A 17,778-nucleotide genomic window follows, 5' to 3' on the forward strand; every position below is an offset into this window, starting at 1 on the left:
CGCTCTCCAGCGACCAACGATCCCGAGGTCCCCGGTAACCAGGGTAAACATCGGGTTACTAAGCGCAGGGCCGCGCTTAGTAACCCGATGTTTACCCTGGTTACCATCCTAAAAGTACAAAAACAACCGCTACATACTTACCTACCGCTGTCTGTCCTCGGCGCTCTGCTTCTCTGGTCTGGCTGTGAGCGCCGGGCAGCCGGAAAGCAGAGCGGTGACGTCACCGCTCTGCTTTCCGGCCGCTGTGCTCACAGCCAGACCAGAGAAGCAGAGCGCCGAGGACAGACAGCGGTAGGTAAGTATGTAGTGGTTGTTTTTTTTACTTTAACGATGGTAACCAGGGTAAACATCGGGTTACTAAGCGCGGCCCTGCGCTTAGTAACCCGATGTTTACCCTGGTTACCAGCGAAGACATCGCTGAATCGGTGTCACACACGCCGATTCAGCGATGTCTGCGGGGAGTCCAGCGACGAAACAAAGTTCTGGACTTTCTGCCCCGACCAACGACATCACAGCAGGGGCCTGATCGCTGCTGCCTGTCACACTGGACGATATCGCTAGCCAGGACGCTGCAACGTCACGGATCGCTAGCGATATCGTCTAGTGTGACGGTACCTTTAGTACACATAGAAAGTACATAAGATCGCTCAATGGCTAAAACATGGCATGTGCTTACCCATGTGGGAGAGAGACCACTGCAGGCTGAGTATACAAACCCCGACTCGCGTTTCGCGTAGTTGGCTTCCTCGGGGGGCCGTATATTACACCCTACAATGCCCAGTATATATACTAAATAAGATAATGCCTATAGCTCCGCGCCCGGTGTGGCGCATGCGCAGTGCTCCCCCAGTGCCAAACGTCACATCCGGCCATCCGGGCCAGGGCGCGGGTCAAGGAAAACACTTCCTGTGACGTCAGATACCCGCGCCCGGTCCTAGGGATGCCTTCAGCAACGCAAGCATGTCTGGAGACACACCCCGCAGGCGCACGGCGCGGCAACCGTCTTAAGTCCTGGACGGGTTATGGGCAGCAATACTGAGCATTGCGGTCACTGCGTAAACCTTGCGGTATGTGACCAATAGTATATTAAACATATAAAAGTACATAAAAACAAGGGAGGGAAGACAAGAGATAAGGGAGGGATAAAGACATTTCCGAAAAGGCAAACGGAGCAAGAATTGAGGATATTCGTGGTACTGGGGATATCTTCGTGTTATCCATTCCAAAGCGTATAAGTCCACGAATGTCTTTCCATATGCTCCATAAGACATATCATTTCCAAAGGGAGGTGTCACTTAATATCCCTCCATATTGGCCCACACAATATATGATGGAGGTCGCAATGGAGAACATATAATTCTTCAGACCCTTATGTCACTATACAATATTAAAAACAAAAAAATTAAGAAAAAGATTAAAACACATACAGCAATAATACAGGGAAAACCAGTGATGTGGTACAAGATATAGCCAAATCCATATAACCAAAAATAGATATGGCTAAGTCATGAAGGAAGCACAACCGTCCAAAAAAGGCTAAAGAAATGGGGCAAAGGACAATTTTTCATTGAGTCCGTGCGGAGACATCGAGCCTAATGTCACGATCCACCGACACTCCATCTGCGCCAAAATTCGTTTCTGGTCACCCCCTCTGATGCCGCAGTGCACCTTGTCTATCCCACAAACTTTAAAGGATGTGGGGTCAGAGCCATGGTGCAGTCTGAAGTGTCGGGGGATCGTCTTCAGTTCAGTATCTTCGTCTGCATGTTTAGCAGCAATGATGTCCCGCACGTGCTCACGAGTCCTTACCCCGAGCTCACGAGATGTGAGCCCAATATAAATCAAATTGCAGGCACACCGTGCATAGTACACCACATGAGTGGTGTTGCAAGTGATGTAGTTGGTAATACGGTATTCTTTATCACCACTTGCTGATAGGAAGAATGTTGCTCTCTCAAAGTTACGACAAGCTGCACAGGAGCCAAATGGAAAAAAAGCCCCATTTTTGTTTACCCGTCCCAAAAGGGGTAGGAGGCTTTGCCACATAGTGGCTTCTCGTCAGGATGTCCTTTAGATTCCTACCCCGCCTTGTTGTCAAAAGGGGATAGTATGGGATAAGACGTCCCAAAGTGGGCTCCGTCTTGAGGATAGGCCAGTGCTTAGATAGAATATTGCGAATGGACCCCCATTGGTCATTAAATGTGGTAATGATGCGAACAGGCTGTTCTTTCTTAGCACCAGTTTTTGTGGTGCAGAGAAGTTGTTCCCTTGGTACATGCTTTGCACGTTGGTAGCCTTGTTTGATATCCCTGTTACTGTACCCCCTCTCCCGGAATCTGCTGGATAGGTCACGTGCCTGGGCCTCAAACATTCCATCCAATGAACAAATCCTCTTCATACGCAGAAACTGTCCAATTGGGACAGCCCGTATGGTTGAGGAAATATGCGTGCTTGATGCATGTAGTAATGCATTGACCGAAGTCTCTTTGCGGAAGACGTCGGTCTGCAGCTTCCCTAAGTCATCAACCAGAATCTTAATGTCCAAAAAATCAATTATTTTGGAAGCGATGTTATACGTTAATTTGATATTATATTGGTTCTGATTGAGTTCATGGATGAAATGATGAAGCCCAGACTCATCACCCTGCCAAATCGTAAGGACATCGTCAATGTACCGATACCAGCACTGCGCCTGGAAGGCGGCGCATGCGCCATCCCCGAAAACCTCCCTCTCCCAATAGCCGAGAAAGAGGTTTGAGTAGGATGGCGCACACGCCTCGCCCATCGCAGTGCCGCATTGTTGTAAGAAAAACCGATCTTTAAAAGTAAAGAAGTTGTGTCTCAGTACAAAATCCAGCAGTTCCAGGACGAGAGAGCACAGAGCAGGATCTAGGTTGCTCGATTCTAAGTAGAATTTGGCGGCCCTAATGCCATCCGCGTCACCAATACTTGTGTAAAGTGATTCCACATCAATTGTGGCAAGTAGCATATCCGATTCCATCACCACACCAACCAATTTCCTCAGGACGTCTGTTGTGTCCCTGATATAGGAGGGAGGTGTCTCAACCAACGGATGCAAATAGTATTCGATGAATTTACAGGCTGGATCACAGAGCCCCCCTATGCCAGAAACTATCAGACGCCCTGGGGGAGTAATGGGGTCCTTATGTACCTTAGGTAAAAGGTACAAAGTTGGTATCACTGGAGTTTTTACACATAATCCTTCAAAGACTTTTTTGGGAATAATGCCCTGTTGGAATGCCCTTTCTAATATTTCATATAGTAATCTTAAGAATGCTACCACTGGGTTCCTGGGTAGCAAAGCATATCCCTCCTTATCCCTAAGTTGGCGAAAGGCCTCCCTCTCATACATATCCGCCGGCCAGATGACCACGTTCCCCTCCTTATCCGCTGGCTTAATAACTACATCCTGCATAGATCTTAATTCTTTCAAGGCTTGCCGCTGGGACTTGGTGAAATTGTCCCTCCCTCTATTCTGTGAGATGGCCTTGAAGTTGGCCAGCACCAGTTTATTGAAAATCTCAATTTGTGGGCACAGAGAAAAAGGGGGGAACGTGAAAGACCTAGGCACAACGGTAGTAGGAAAGGTACCTTGAGTAGGAGTCCTGCTTTCATTTTCGAGTTCTTCCAAGATGGCCAATATTTCTCGGTCCATAGTAGTATCCAGACCGTCCGCATCAGTTGGCCTTACGTGAAGTTTGCGGAGTATGACTTTGCGCAAAAAAAGTTGTAAGTCCTTCATGGCTGTGAAATAATTAAAATTGTTAGTTGGAACGAATGTTAAACCCAATCTCAAAACCTCCTCCTGGGATCTAGATAAAACATGCCCTGAGAGGTTAATTACCTCCAAGCTTGTAGTTGTTTTGGACTTTTTCTCCAGCGATTGTGGAGGGGTCAGTTTCATTTTATTATATGTTGACCCTTTCTTGAAGGCATGTTTACCAATCCCCAGGCGTATGTTCTGTTGGGCTATGGAATGACTGCCCATGGGCGCCTCTTCATCCATTGATGAAGCCGAGGAGAAGGAATTACGATGGGGTCTGACCGTTGTTATAATATATAACACAATCCACGTAGTATATAATACAGCCCACGTAGTATATAACACAGCCCACGTAGTATATAACACAGGCACCTAGTATATAACACTGCCCACGCAGTATATAACACTGCTCACATACTATATAACACTGCCCACGTAGTATATAACACAGCCCACGCAGTATATAACACTGCCCACGCAGTATATAGCACAGCCCACGCAGTATATAACGCTGCCCACGTAGTATATCACACAGCCCACGCAGTATATAACACTGCCCACACAGTATATAGCACAGCCCACGCAGTATATAGCACAGCCCACGCAGTATATAACAGCCCACGTAGTATATAACAGTGCCCACGTAGTATATAACACAGCCCACGTAGTATATAACACAGCCCACGCAGTATATAACACTGCCCACGCAGTATATAACACTGCCCACGTAATATATAACACAGCCCACGCAGTATATAACACAGCCCACGTAGTATATAACACTGCCCACGTAGTATATAACACTGCCCACGTAGTATATAACACAGCCCACGTAGTATATAACACAGCCCACGTAGTATATAACACAGCCTATGCAGTATATAACACTGTCCACGTAGGATATAACACAGCCCACGCAGGATATAACACAGCCCATGTAGTATATAACACTGCCCACGTAGTATATAACACTGCCCACGTATATAACACAGCCCACGTAGTATATAACACTGCCCACGTAGTATATAACACAGCCCACGTAGTATATAACACTGCCCACGCAGTATATAACACTGCCCACGTAGTATATAACAGCCCACGCAGTATATAACACTGCCCACGTAGTATATAACACAGCCCACGCAGTATATAACACTGCCCACGTAGTATATAACACTGCCCACGTAGTATATAACACTGCCCACGTAATATAGCACAGCCCACGTAGTATATAACACAGCCCACGTAGTATGTAGCAGCCACGCAGTATATAACAGAGCCCAAGTACTATGTAGCAGTGTGGGCACCATATCCCTGTTAAAAAAAAAATATATTAAAATAAAAAATAGTTATATACTCACCCTCCAGCGGCCCCCGGATACAGGCGAGGCATTTAGCGATGCTCCTCGCGACGATCTGGTCCCAAGAATGCATTGCTGTCTCGCGAGATGATGACGTAGTGGTCTCGAGAGAGCGCTACGTCATCATCTCGCGAGACCACAGTGCATGGCCCGGAGCGTCGTGAGGAGCGGGAAAGGCCTCGGAAGGTGAGTATATCACGATTTTTTATTGTTTTTTATTATTTTTAACATTAGATCTTTTTACTATTGATGCTGCACAGGCTGCATCAATAGTAAAAAGTTCGTCACACAGTGTTAATAGCAGCGTTAACAGACTGCGTTACACCGCGTTATGCCGCGGTGTAACGCAGTCGGTTTAACGGACTGCTACAACGCTGTGTGGGTGGCGGGCGCTGACTGGGGGAGTATGGAGGGGGCGCTGAGTGCAAGGGAGTAGGGAGCGGCCATTTCGCGGCCGGACTGTGCCCGTCGCTGATTGGTCGCGGCCAGCTGGCCGCAACCAATCAGCGACTTGGGATTTCCGTGACCGACAGACAGAAAGACAGACAGAAAGATGGAAGTGACCCTTAGACAATTATATAGTAGATATACACTGCTTAAAAAAAAGTATATAAATGATACAGTGCGTTTATGTTGCGATATACATTTCCAGCCCCAACACGTTACAAGGGTTCATCAGGGGACAGGTTTATGAACAACATAGCAGCCTTCATAGTCTAGAATGCATTCCACACTGTGAAGGCTGCTATGTTGTTGGGAGTGGGAATGTTTCCTGTAGTTCTTGACCAAGTTTGCACACACTGCAGCAGAGATTTTGGCCCACTCCTCCATACAGATCTTCTCCAGATCTTTCAGGTTTCGGGACTGTTGCTGGGCAACATTGAATTTCAGCTCCCTCTAAAGATTTTCTGTTGGGTTTAGATCTGACGACTAGCTAGGACACTCTAGGACCTTTGAAATGTTTCTTACAAAGCCACTCATTAGTTGCCGTGGCTGTGTTTTTCGGGTCACTGTCAAGCTGGAAGACCCAGCCACGACCCATCTTCAAGGTTCTCACTGAGGGAATGAGGTTGTTAGCCAAAATCTCACAATACATGACCCCATCCATCCTCCCTTCAATAGGGTACAGTCGTCCTGCCCCCTTTTCAGAAAAGCACTCCCAAAGTATGATGTTTCCCCCACCATGCATCACTGTTGGGATGGTGTTCTTGGGTTTGTACTCATCCTTCTTCATCCTTATATTATAATTGTGTTCTCTCTAGGTGCTATTGAAAAGTGGCAGAAAACTAATAACGACTTGCCAAATCGCATAATCATCTACCGGGATGGTGTTGGAGATGGACAGCTACAGATGTTGTTTGACTATGAGATCCCTCAACTGCTCTCTTTATTTAAAGAGCCCCCAGCTACATACAAGTATGGTGGCAAAATTTAAAGGGGACTATCACCAGGTCAAAAGTGGGCAGTTTTTGCTCTTATTTTATTCACGCTGATGTCCTGATTCTACAGGTTGTTTTTTTTATACTTTTTCAGAGATATGGTCCTGTTTATTTAGTTCTCATTTTTATGGTCTTCATAAAGGGGTGTGGCTCACAGGGTAATAACACAGAACATAAAGACACGCCCACAGAAATCCCATGAGCCACGACCCCCAGCAAAGACCGGTCAAACTAAATAAAGTTACCTGTGGAACCGTATGATGGATTAAAAAAAAAAAATGCTTAGTATTGAAATGAGCGGGAATACACGTATAGTAAAACTGGACTCTTTTCACCTGGTGACAGGTCCTCTTTAATGTGCAATGATGTACAGTGTTGCTTGTTCTCAGCTTTATCTTTGACCCTCCATATTACAGGAGAAGGTTCTGCATTTCTGTGTATGGTGGTTTCTGACTGGTCAAGCGCAATTTTTTTATATTTATGCCATGCTACTATAAAGAGGACATGTGACTTGTTAAAAAAAAATCGAGTCAAATACTTTGTAAGAATTTCGAGTTCCCCTGATTATAACGCTGTTTTCCATTTTGAGCAGCGTCACTCCACTTTCACACCTCTTTAAAAAAGATATGGCCATCACAGCTCTGCAACTAATCTAGCAGTCTCAGATGCTGCTGAGCTGTGATTCGCAGCTTCTTACAGAGAGGGGTGAAAGTGCACGCCCCTCAGAGAAAACTGGAGAAACTCCCAGTTGAGCTACAATCAGAGATTTCACATGCTGTGCTCCAGAAGATACAAACGTGAATATCTCCGTAGAGGATTGACACAGCTCCAAATTGAAAAGAACAGCAGAATCAGGGGAGCTCGGGGATTTTTACAAGATATTTCAGTTGCAGGTCCTCCTTAAAGGGGTTATACCCATATTAAATAGTGATGTTATACCATCACTTTTGTGATCTGTGATCATCTGAACTCTGAGATTGTATTGATTCTGAGAATGAACTGGGGAATGTTTATTTTACTTTTAAATGTCACCATTTGCTTTAGTAGTGAAATAAAACTTGGGAAATAAATCCAAGTGTGGTGAAGTGGTTGAAAAAATAGCAATTCCACCATTGTGTTTGGGTTTTGTTTTTGTTTTGCTCATTATGCAGTAATAACCTAGGGACATGGTTCTTCAGGTCAGTGCATTTACAGAGATATTTGTATAGGTTTTCTAGTTATTTTAGTGGCTTAAAAAAAATCCGAATTTTGTAAAAGTAAAAAAAAATTGGTTTCCCTTTTCCGAGACTCATAACTTTAAAAAAAAAAAATTCTTGTCGATAAAGCTGTATGAGGACTTGTTTTTTGCTTGCCGAGCTGCAGCTTTAGGCTGTGTGCACACGATGCGGATTTAGTGTGGATCCGCAGCGTTTTTTTCCGCGCAGAAACACTGCAGTTCCGCATAGTGACTTACAGTACAATGTAAATCAATAGAAAAAAAAATATGCTGCACTAATGGTGTGGAAAAATCCGCATGAAAACTGCTGCGGATCAAAAGAAGTAGCATGTCACTTCTTTTGTGCGGAACTGCAGCATTTCTGAGCCCTTCCATTATAGACAACTGCAGGGGTAAAAAACGCAGAAAATCCGCAACAAAAACACAGAAAATCCGCATAAAAAACAAATCAAATCCACGCCTGCGTTTTCTGCCAGGAGGTGTGGATTTTGTGCACCCCAATCCGCAACGTGTGCACATAGCCTCAGAGGTGTCATTTTGCGATAAATAGGAAATTTTGATCACTTTTTATTGCAATTTTGGGCAGATTTGTGGCAACATAAAAATGTCAGTTTTGACAATTAAGTTTGTTTTTTTCTTTACAATGTTTACCTAATGCATTAGATCATTTTATATCTTGATAGATCATACTTTTATGAATGCACATTTATTTTATTTATTCTTTTATTTCTTCATTACTAACGGGAAAAGGGAGGTGTTTAAAATTATATATATATATATATATATATATATATATATATATATATATATAGCTCTGGTAAAAATTAAGAGACCACTGCAAAATGTTCAGTTTGTCTGATTTTTCTCTTTATAGGTATATTTTTGAGTAAAAATGTAAATTGTTCTCTTATTCTATGAACTTCTGACATGTCTCCGAATTTCCAAGCAATACATTTTGTATTTTCTTTCTGAAAAGGAGAAATGGTCAAAATTAGATAAAATAACTAGTGCTTTCAGACGTCAAATAATGCAAAGAAAACAAGTTCATAATCCTTTAGAAACAACAATACTAATGTTTTAACTCAGGAAGAGTTCAGAAATCAATATTTTGTGGAATAACCATGATTTTTAATCCCAGCTTTCATGCGTCTTGGCATGCTTTCCACCAGTCTTTCACACTGCTCCTGGCGCAAAAATGTAAGCAGTTCTTCTTTGTTTGATGGCTTGTGACTATCCATCATCCTCTTGATTACATTCCAGAGGTTTTCAGTGGTTTCAGGTCTGGAGATTGGGCTGCCCATGACAGGGTTTTGATGTGGCGGTCTCTTAATATTTGCCAGAGCTGTATATGTTTTTACTTTTGTCTTTTACTTTACTCTGTAATTTTTTTAGTTCCCATACAGGCCTCAATTGCTTGTATTATATACTTAAGTACTTTATTATTGCGGTATGTACCCAAAATCACTGGGTTTCACAGGAGTACCAACATAGCAGTGAAAATGGCCTTCAGCGGACCCATGGCTGACATGGCAACCTGTCACACAGGGGTGATGGGCACCTGAATAGATGTGGCACCAGGATGCATGACTTGCTGCTATCAGTGGTTGGCTTAAAGGGGTATTATTATTATTATTATTTATTGTTATAGCACCATTTATTCCATGGCGCTTTACATGTGAGAAGGGGTATACATAATAAAAACAAGTACAATAATCTTAAACAATACAAGTCTTAACTGGTACAGGAGGAGAGAGGACCCTGCCCGCGAGGGCTCACAATCTACAAGGGATGGGTGAGGATACAGTAGGCGAGGGTAGAGCTGGTCGTGCAGCGGTTTGGTCGATCGGTGGTTACTGCAGGTTATAAGCTTGTCGGCAGAGGTAGGTCTTCAGGCTCTTTTTGAAGGTTTCGATGGTAGGTGAGAGTCTGATATGTTGTGGTAGAGGGTTCCAGAGTAGGGGTGATGCGCGAGAGAAATCTTGTATGCGGTTGTGGGAAGAGGAGATAAGAGGGGAGTAGAGAAGGAGATCTTGTGAGGATCGGAGGTTGCGTGCAGGAAAGTACCGGGAGACGAGGTCACAGATGTATGGAGGAGACAGGTTGTGGATGGCTTTGTATGTCATGGTTAGGGTTTTGTAGTGGAGTCTCTGGGCAATGGGGAGCCAGTGAAGGGATTGACAGAGGGGAGAGGCCGGGGAATAGCGGGGGGACAGGTGGATTAGTCGGGCAGCAGAGTTTAGAATAGATTGGAGGGGTGCGAGAGTGTTAGAGGGGAGGCCACAGAGCAGGAGGTTACAGTAGTCAAGGCGAGGGATGATGAGGGCATGGACTAGGGTTTTTGCAGATTCTTGGTTGAGGAATGAACGGATTCGTGAAATATTTTTGAGTTGAAGTCGGCAGGAAGTGGAAAGGGCTTGTATATGTGGTTTGAAGGAGAGATCAGCGTCAAGGAATACCCCGAGGCAGCGAGCTTGTGGGACTGGGGAGAGTGGGCAGCCATTTACTGATAGGTTCGTTGGGGGGGTCGTGTGAGATGGGGAAAGACAATGAATTCTGTTTTGTCCATGTTAAGTTTCAGAAATCTAGCGGAGAAGAAGGATGAAATAGTGGACAGACATTGAGGGATTCTGGTTAGTAGGGAGGTGATATCTGGTCCAGAGATGTAGATCTGTGTGTCATCAGCATAGAGGTGATACTGAAGGCCGTGAGAGTCTATGAGCTGTCCCAGGCCAAAGGTGTAAATGGAGAAGAGCAGGGGCCCTAGGACTGAACCTTGTGGGACTCTGACAGATAGGGGGCGAGGTGAGGAGGTGGTGTGTGAATGGGAGACGCTGAATGTTCGGTCAGTTAGGTATGATGAGATCCAGGATAGGGCCAAGTCTGTGATGCCAAGGGATGAGAGGGTCTGTAATAATAGGGAATGGTCCACTGTGTCAAAGGCAGCCGACAGGTCCAGGAGGAGGAGGACAGAGTAGTGTCGCTTGCTCTTGGCGGTTAAGAGGTCATTGGTGACCTTAGTTAGGGCAGTTTCAGTGGAGTGGTGTGGCCCGAAGCCAGATTGTAAGCGGTCGAAGAGGGAGCAAGAAGATAGATGGGAGGACAGTTCAAGATGGACGTGTTGTTCCAGTAGCTTGGAGGCATAGGGGAGAAGTGATATAGGGCGATAGCTAGATACAGAGGATGGGTCAAGAGAGGGCTTTTTGAGGATAGGTGTGATGGAGGCATGTTTAAAGCTTGAGGGGAAAACACCAGTTGTTAGTGATAGGTTGAAGAGATGGGTTAGGGTTGGGATGAAGACTGTGGTTAGGTTTGGGATGAAGTGGGATGGGATCGGGTCAAGTGCACAGGTGGTGAGATGTGATCTTGAGAGTAGAGTGGAGAGGCGATCTTCTGTAATGGTGGAGAAGTTGGTTTTGGAGGTGGAGGGCTGGGAAGTCGGGAGTAAGGGCTCTGGGTATGCCCATATCCAAGATCATATCCCAATATGTAGCAGTAAGAATAATTATAATATTATCAACTCCCTCGAATTACAAATCTAGTACAGTTTTAACTGATTTGCTATGCCTCTTTCCTCATGTGCAGGCATTGCAGGACCTTAGGTATCCGTGGTTACGACCACTAATATAGTGACTGTTAGGTAATTGCTAGTGCTCATAACCGTGGATATAGAAGGCCCTACAATGCCTGCGCATGAGGAAAGAGACACTGTAAATCAGAAAAACTATACTACATTTCTAGTTGGAGGTATTTGCTAATATTATTATTATTACACCTACTACATATTGGGATAGGATCTTGGAGATGAGACTACCCCTTTAAAAGGGTAATCCCCTGTTGGGTCCCAGCGGCGGTTTGGGTAAGCCCTTTTAACACTCTCCTACCATATGCATCTAATGTTGGAAGGGAGTTTTTTTGCCAGTTGCCTTCTGTGTTACACAGCTGACTACTGCCTCAATCCCGGAAGTGTAACCCCTGTGATATGTCTGTGTCATCAGTCATATTCTTATCATCATCTGTGAGAATCCCTTTAATTATATGTCTACCTTAGCCCTAAGGTAACAGTGGTTGTGGTGAGGAAGAGATGTACCACCCGGTTCTTCACTCAGTCTCAGCGAGGATTTCAGAACCCACCTTTGGGAACCATTATTGATAGTGAAGTGACAAGACCAGAATGGTAAGTAACCAGTCTGTAAACCATTAATGTGATTAAACATCCAAAAAAGCGAAAAAGAAGCAATGTAACCATAAAATAATGAAATTTTATTACATATAAATAAATACAAAATATTAAAGTTCATAAAAAAATGGGACAGGAAAAATATGCAAAAGAAATGGTAACCACCATAAGGCAAAAAATACCATATAGAAAAAAAGTAGATGTAATAAATCTATACAAGTATACTAATTGATGCGCAGTATAAAATAGTGCTAGACATAAATGTAAAGTACAGTGCGCATGAATAAAAAATGGCAAACAGGCATGCTAAATAATTTTACCAAATATGGTCCTCATAGAGTATATAGAGTGTAATGAAAAGGTATAGAGATCACACTTTTCCCCGGACGAAGCTAAACGCGAAACGCGCGTCGGGTTCGCTGTCATCACCACCATTAGGTAAATCTCCTGGCTGCAATGGCTACGTTCACATTAGCGTCGCGTCGTTGTTGCGTCGGCGACGCACGGAAAAACGCGTGCGTCGTTTTTTGACGAAATCGGACGCACAGAAAATGCAACTTGTAGCGTTTTCTTGCGTCCGACGCTAGCGTCTAAAACGACGCACGTGTCGGAAAACGCGTGCAAAAAGACGCACGCGTCCCCTATGTTAAACATAGGGGCGCGTCGCCGCTGCGTCGCCGACGCAACAGCGACGCACATTAGCGTAACGCTAATGTGAACGTAGCCTATCCGCTATATCCTGCACCCTTCATGTATATGAGTTTATATTGAGATAAGTTTTTTGCCTTTACTAGATCCCCTCTTGTTTCTGCTTAATGATACACGCCTTTAGTTATTTGGCCTCACTATGAGTATGGTTCTGGTACTGCATGTACTATGTTGCAAGCATGATTTTTGCTGCATAACTAGCTATTAGACTATTATTTGCAATTAGGCTGGTCTTACTCTGCTTGGGATTATATTCCCAACACATAGGATTCTATCTGCAGTATTTTACTTATTCATTTTTTTCTACTTTAGAGGATCTCTATACCTTTTCATTACACTCTATATACTCTATGAGGACAATATTTGGTAAAATTATTTAGCATGCCTGTTTGCCATTTTTTGTATAAATCAGGTTTATTGAAGCAAATAAACAATACAAACAATGGTACAGTGCTGAAACAGTTATTAAACTCAACGGGGTACAACCCGTAGATCGTACAAATAAAGAAAGTCTCAGCAAATATTAAATGTAGTTGGCCACTGCCAACGATAACACTTTCAAGTTAGCAATGATACTCTTCATAGTTGAAACATATAAACAGCATCAAAGGCAATCAAGCATTACTAGATATATTTAATCGTTTATATTAGTATAGAATGTCACTAGATATAAGAAGTAAGCAGAAGTAGAAAGAATTAAAGAAACGGAAATAGGAGGAAAGAAAGAAGAGAAAAAGAAAGGAAAAAAAAAAAAAAGGGGGGGGGGGGAGGAAAGCGGGTGAAGGTAAGAGGGTACGCTAGGTATGAGGAATGTGGCACCCCTCCCGGGCCGACCTCAGGCCCCATGTAGTGGAAAGAAGAACATTGAGTCACCAACATTGGCTTTAGGCCACGACAGCAGGCCAGAGGATAGGGGTAACGACCATTACGCGAACGCTCCCATATCGGCTCCAGATATGAATTAGGACCTGGACAACCATATGTCCAACTCCGGGGTCTCCCTGAATACAATCCATGAAGCCCAAGTGTTAAAAAATTTCGCCGAATCCCCCATGGATTCACTTATCAATTGTTCCATTCTGTAAATGTTGTTAAGCTCCGCAATAAAATCGGAGCCTGAGGGGTAACGATCCTGCTTCCAGTATCTAGGAATCAAATTCCTGGCAGCCGTAAGAAAATGTCTGAGAAGACTCCTCTTAAAACCAGATATCGACATGTCACAGAGAGACAAGAGGGCTAGTTCCACTGTGGGTTGTATTTTGCGAAAGGATAATTTGTTATGGAGATCGAAAACTAGCATCCAGAATTTCTTTATGGGTGGACATTCCCACCAGATATGGACATAAGTCCCTTTTTCTGATGTGCATCTCCAACAGATATCCGGTATCACCGGGAACATAGCGTGAACCTGGCAGGGGCATCTATACCACCTCGACAGAACCTTGTAACTCCTCTCCTGTGACACAGCCGACAGCGAAGTCCTAAAGGTGAACAGAAAAATCTTATCTCTTTCCTCTTGGGACAATGAAATCCCCAAGTCACTCTCCCATCTTGAGAAAAACGTTGGGAAGTCATGTGTTGGGGTCTGACTCTCCTGGAAAAGATGATATAAGAGGGACACCTTACGAGACGGGGGCTCCTCAGCGAGACAAATTTTCTCGAAAGGAGTTAACAACCCCATGGACTTATTAAGTTTAAATGATGTGCCTATGAAGCTCTTTAGCTGTTCGTAAAAGAACCAAGAGCCCTCAGGAGGTTCCCCCCCCCCCTGGTATATTTCGTGTAGGGACTTAATACCTGTCTGATTTATGAAGTCAAATATAATGGGTCTTGAAGCTCTGTTTTTACTCAGGAAATTTTCCCTACGGAGACCTGCGGGGAAGTGAGGATTGTTGTAAATTGGGGTTAGTGGACCCAGGGCTGTAGAGGTTATAGTATTTCTGCCACTCTGTCGTACAAGTAGAAGCATGTTCCTAGTCATGAATGGAAGGTTCGACCTCAACCCCCCCCCCTCCCGTGTTCCATAGTATCGTCTGAGGATCCCCGCCAACGAGATCACCCTCCAGGCCCACCCATTTCTTGTTGTTACTGCTGTGGTATAGGTCTAAAATGCAAGTACCTAATGAGGCACGACTATATACTAGGAAGTCTGGTAGGCCAATTCCCCCCCTCTTCTTGGACCTGCTTAATACAAAATGTGATATTCTTGATCTAGCATGAGACCAGACCAATCGGATGACCACTTTCTTGAGTCGCGAGAAGAAGGACGCGGGAAGATATAACGGGATTGTCTGGAAATAATATAAAAGGCGAGGCAATAAGTCCATTTTAATTACATTAACTCTACCAAACCAAGACAGTTGAAGTTTATGCCACTTCTCTAAGTCCAGCTCCGCTTTTTGCAACGCCTTTTTAAAGTTTGCATCGTACAAACCAGATGTTTTGGCTGTTATTCTGATCCCCAGATATGGAAGTGAATCGAAGCGCCAACCAAACGGGAAAGAGGCTCGCAGCCCACTCACCTCAGATGGTGGTAGGGATATGTTTAAGGCCATGGATTTATGGGAATTAATTTTGAAATTGCTTAGGTGACCGAATTTCGATAATTCTAAAATGATATTGGGTATGCTAGTTATGGGGGAGGTAACATATAAGAGGATATCATCGGCAAAAAGCGCCAACTTGTGTTCCTCTGATCTTAATTTAACTCCTCTTATGGAGGGGTTATTGCGTATGGCGGTGGCCAGGTATTCCATTGACAGGATATATAGGAGAGGGGAGAGCGGGCACCCCTGCCTCGTACCATTCCGTATCTCGAACGTGTCTGAAAGGGTGCCATTCACCTTCACCTGGGCGTTAGGGGAGGTATATAAGGCCTTTATTCTGTGCATCATATTTTCTCCCAGACCAATCCCCGCCAGGGCCCGTAACATAAACTCCCAGTGTACCCTGTCGAAGGCCTTCTCAGCATCGATCGACAGGATACACATGGGATCACCCCCCTCCCGTCCCGCCCCGTCTATTAAAGAGATGGTCCTAATGGTATTATCACGCGCCTCCCTGCCTGGGACAAAACCAACCTGGTCTTGGTTAATCACGTTTGGAAGGAGAGGGCTCAATCTATTTGCAATCATCTTCGCGTAGATTTTAATGTCTAAATTTATAAGAGATATTGGACGATAATTATTACGTAACGAGGGGTCTTTATCTGGTTTTGGTATGACCGTGATATGAGCAGCCAAAGCCTGAGGGGGAAAGGAACCACCCGAGGAGACCGAATTACACACTTCAAGAAAAATCGGGCTCAATAATGAGGAGAATGATTTATAGAAACCGGCTGAGTACCCGTCTGGACCTGGACTTTTCCCTTGTTTCAGGCCTTTGATAGTCTCCAAAACCTCCTCCAGTGTAAACTCACTCTCTAGGCCCAGAATCTCGTCCTCCGGTAGAAGGGGTATATTGTTTTGCTGTAAATACATATTAATTTTGTTATGGAGAGCGGATGTGGACAGATCTTTGTAGTGGCCATCTATGTTGTATAAGTCTTTGTAGTAATCACTGAAGCTCGAGATGATATCTCTAGTATTATGTAACTTTTCCCCTTTCCCATTTTTAATAAAGGGAATAAATGTATTTGGGCCACGTGGGTTAATGTATCTAGCTAAGATCTTGCCGCTTTTGTTTCCATATTGGTAGAAGCGATTTCGGAGCCTTTCCCTGAGGTAGCGTGACTTTTGGTCCAGTAAGGTGAGCAACTTTTGTCTGGTTGTGGACAAGTGTGCGAATGTAACCTCATTGAGATCTCTTTTGTGTTGCGTTTCTAATTTATGAATTTGGTCTGAGAGTTTAATTATTTCTGCGACCCTCTCCCTCTTCAAGCGCGCGCCATGTGAAATAAGAACCACGTGAAATAAGTATCACGCTTTTCAGGGCCTCCCATTTCATAGGAGAAGATGTGGTGTCCCCCCCATGGTCCGCTACAAAATTGGATATTGTCTTTTCCACATCGGTTTTGCATTGGGCATCCTGGAGCAAGTTCTCATTCAGGCGCCACGAGAAGCCCGGTTTTGTATTAGAATGGAACAGAATTGAAAGAAATATCGGGGCATGGTCCGACCACAAAATCGAACCCACCTCTGCTTCCACTGGGAGATCCAGCAGGTTGTGTGAGATAAAAAAGTAATCAATTCTGCTGTAGGTGTTATGCACTTGTGAGAAAAAACTGTAGTCCTTTGTACCCGGGTGAAGTACCCTCCATATGTCAACTAGTCTCATGTCGCGCATTTGTTTCCTAATCCGAGCAATTGAAGAAAGCGAGTATGAAGTCTTACCCGAAGAGACGTCTACCGCCGGATTCATGGGAATGTTGAAATCGCCCCCCAGTATCACAGGAGAGGAGCCAGCAAATTCCCCGAGGCGCCTCCCACACTCCGCACTGAAGCTCTGCTGACCTTGATTCGGAAAATAGACATTAGCCAAGACCAATTGACGTGCATCACAGGAAATTTTTAAAAACACATATCTACCATCTGGGTCTATAGAGGAACTCAGCACTTCCGGCACAAAGTTTTTATGGAAAGCTATCGAGACCCCCTTAGATTTGGCATGCGGATTGGAACTGTACCATTTGGGGTAGTATTTTGAAACGCAGAGGGGGACAGCCCCAGTTTTAAAATGCGTCTCCTGGAGCATCAGGACTGAAACCTGCTGTTTATGACTTGTGTATAGGACCTGTCTCCTTTTTTCAGGAATATTTAGCCCCTTTACATTAAAGGAGCAAAACTTTAATTTACCCATAATCTGAATGCGCCGCTGTGCAGCAAATTTTTATTGATCCGCCCGGAAGGAGTACCCGCATGGAGAGGAAGTATTTAGAAAGGGGAAGAAAAGGAAAGGGAGTAGAGAAAAAAAGAAGAGAAACAAAGAAAAAACAAAACATCTATAATTGCTCTAAAGCCAGAGCTTTGTAGCTCTAACTACAGTAAGACAAGTTTTGGTAGTATACTACCTGAGAACCCAACCAAAGGGAAGGAAGCCCAAGGAGGAACCATGACCCCCCACCCCCCACCCCCACCCAAGAAAACATAAGAAAT

General features: G+C 44.3%; 1 protein-coding gene across 2 annotated transcripts in view; it reads left to right on the plus strand.

Annotated features, from left to right (window-relative positions):
• PIWIL4 (piwi like RNA-mediated gene silencing 4) overlaps positions 1-17,778 on the plus strand; it is a 214,488-nt gene that overhangs the window by 172,767 nt on the left and 23,943 nt on the right. For both annotated transcript variants that reach the window (XM_069759169.1, XM_069759170.1), the window contains exons 18-19: positions 6,408-6,561; positions 11,849-11,974. In XM_069759169.1, coding sequence (XP_069615270.1) covers positions 6,408-6,561; positions 11,849-11,974 — 280 coding nt within the window. The remainder of the gene's footprint in view (positions 1-6,407; positions 6,562-11,848; positions 11,975-17,778) is intronic.

The sequence above is a fragment of the Ranitomeya imitator genome, chromosome 3 (genome assembly GCF_032444005.1).
Source record: "Ranitomeya imitator isolate aRanImi1 chromosome 3, aRanImi1.pri, whole genome shotgun sequence".
Taxonomy (NCBI): Eukaryota; Metazoa; Chordata; class Amphibia; order Anura; family Dendrobatidae; genus Ranitomeya; species Ranitomeya imitator.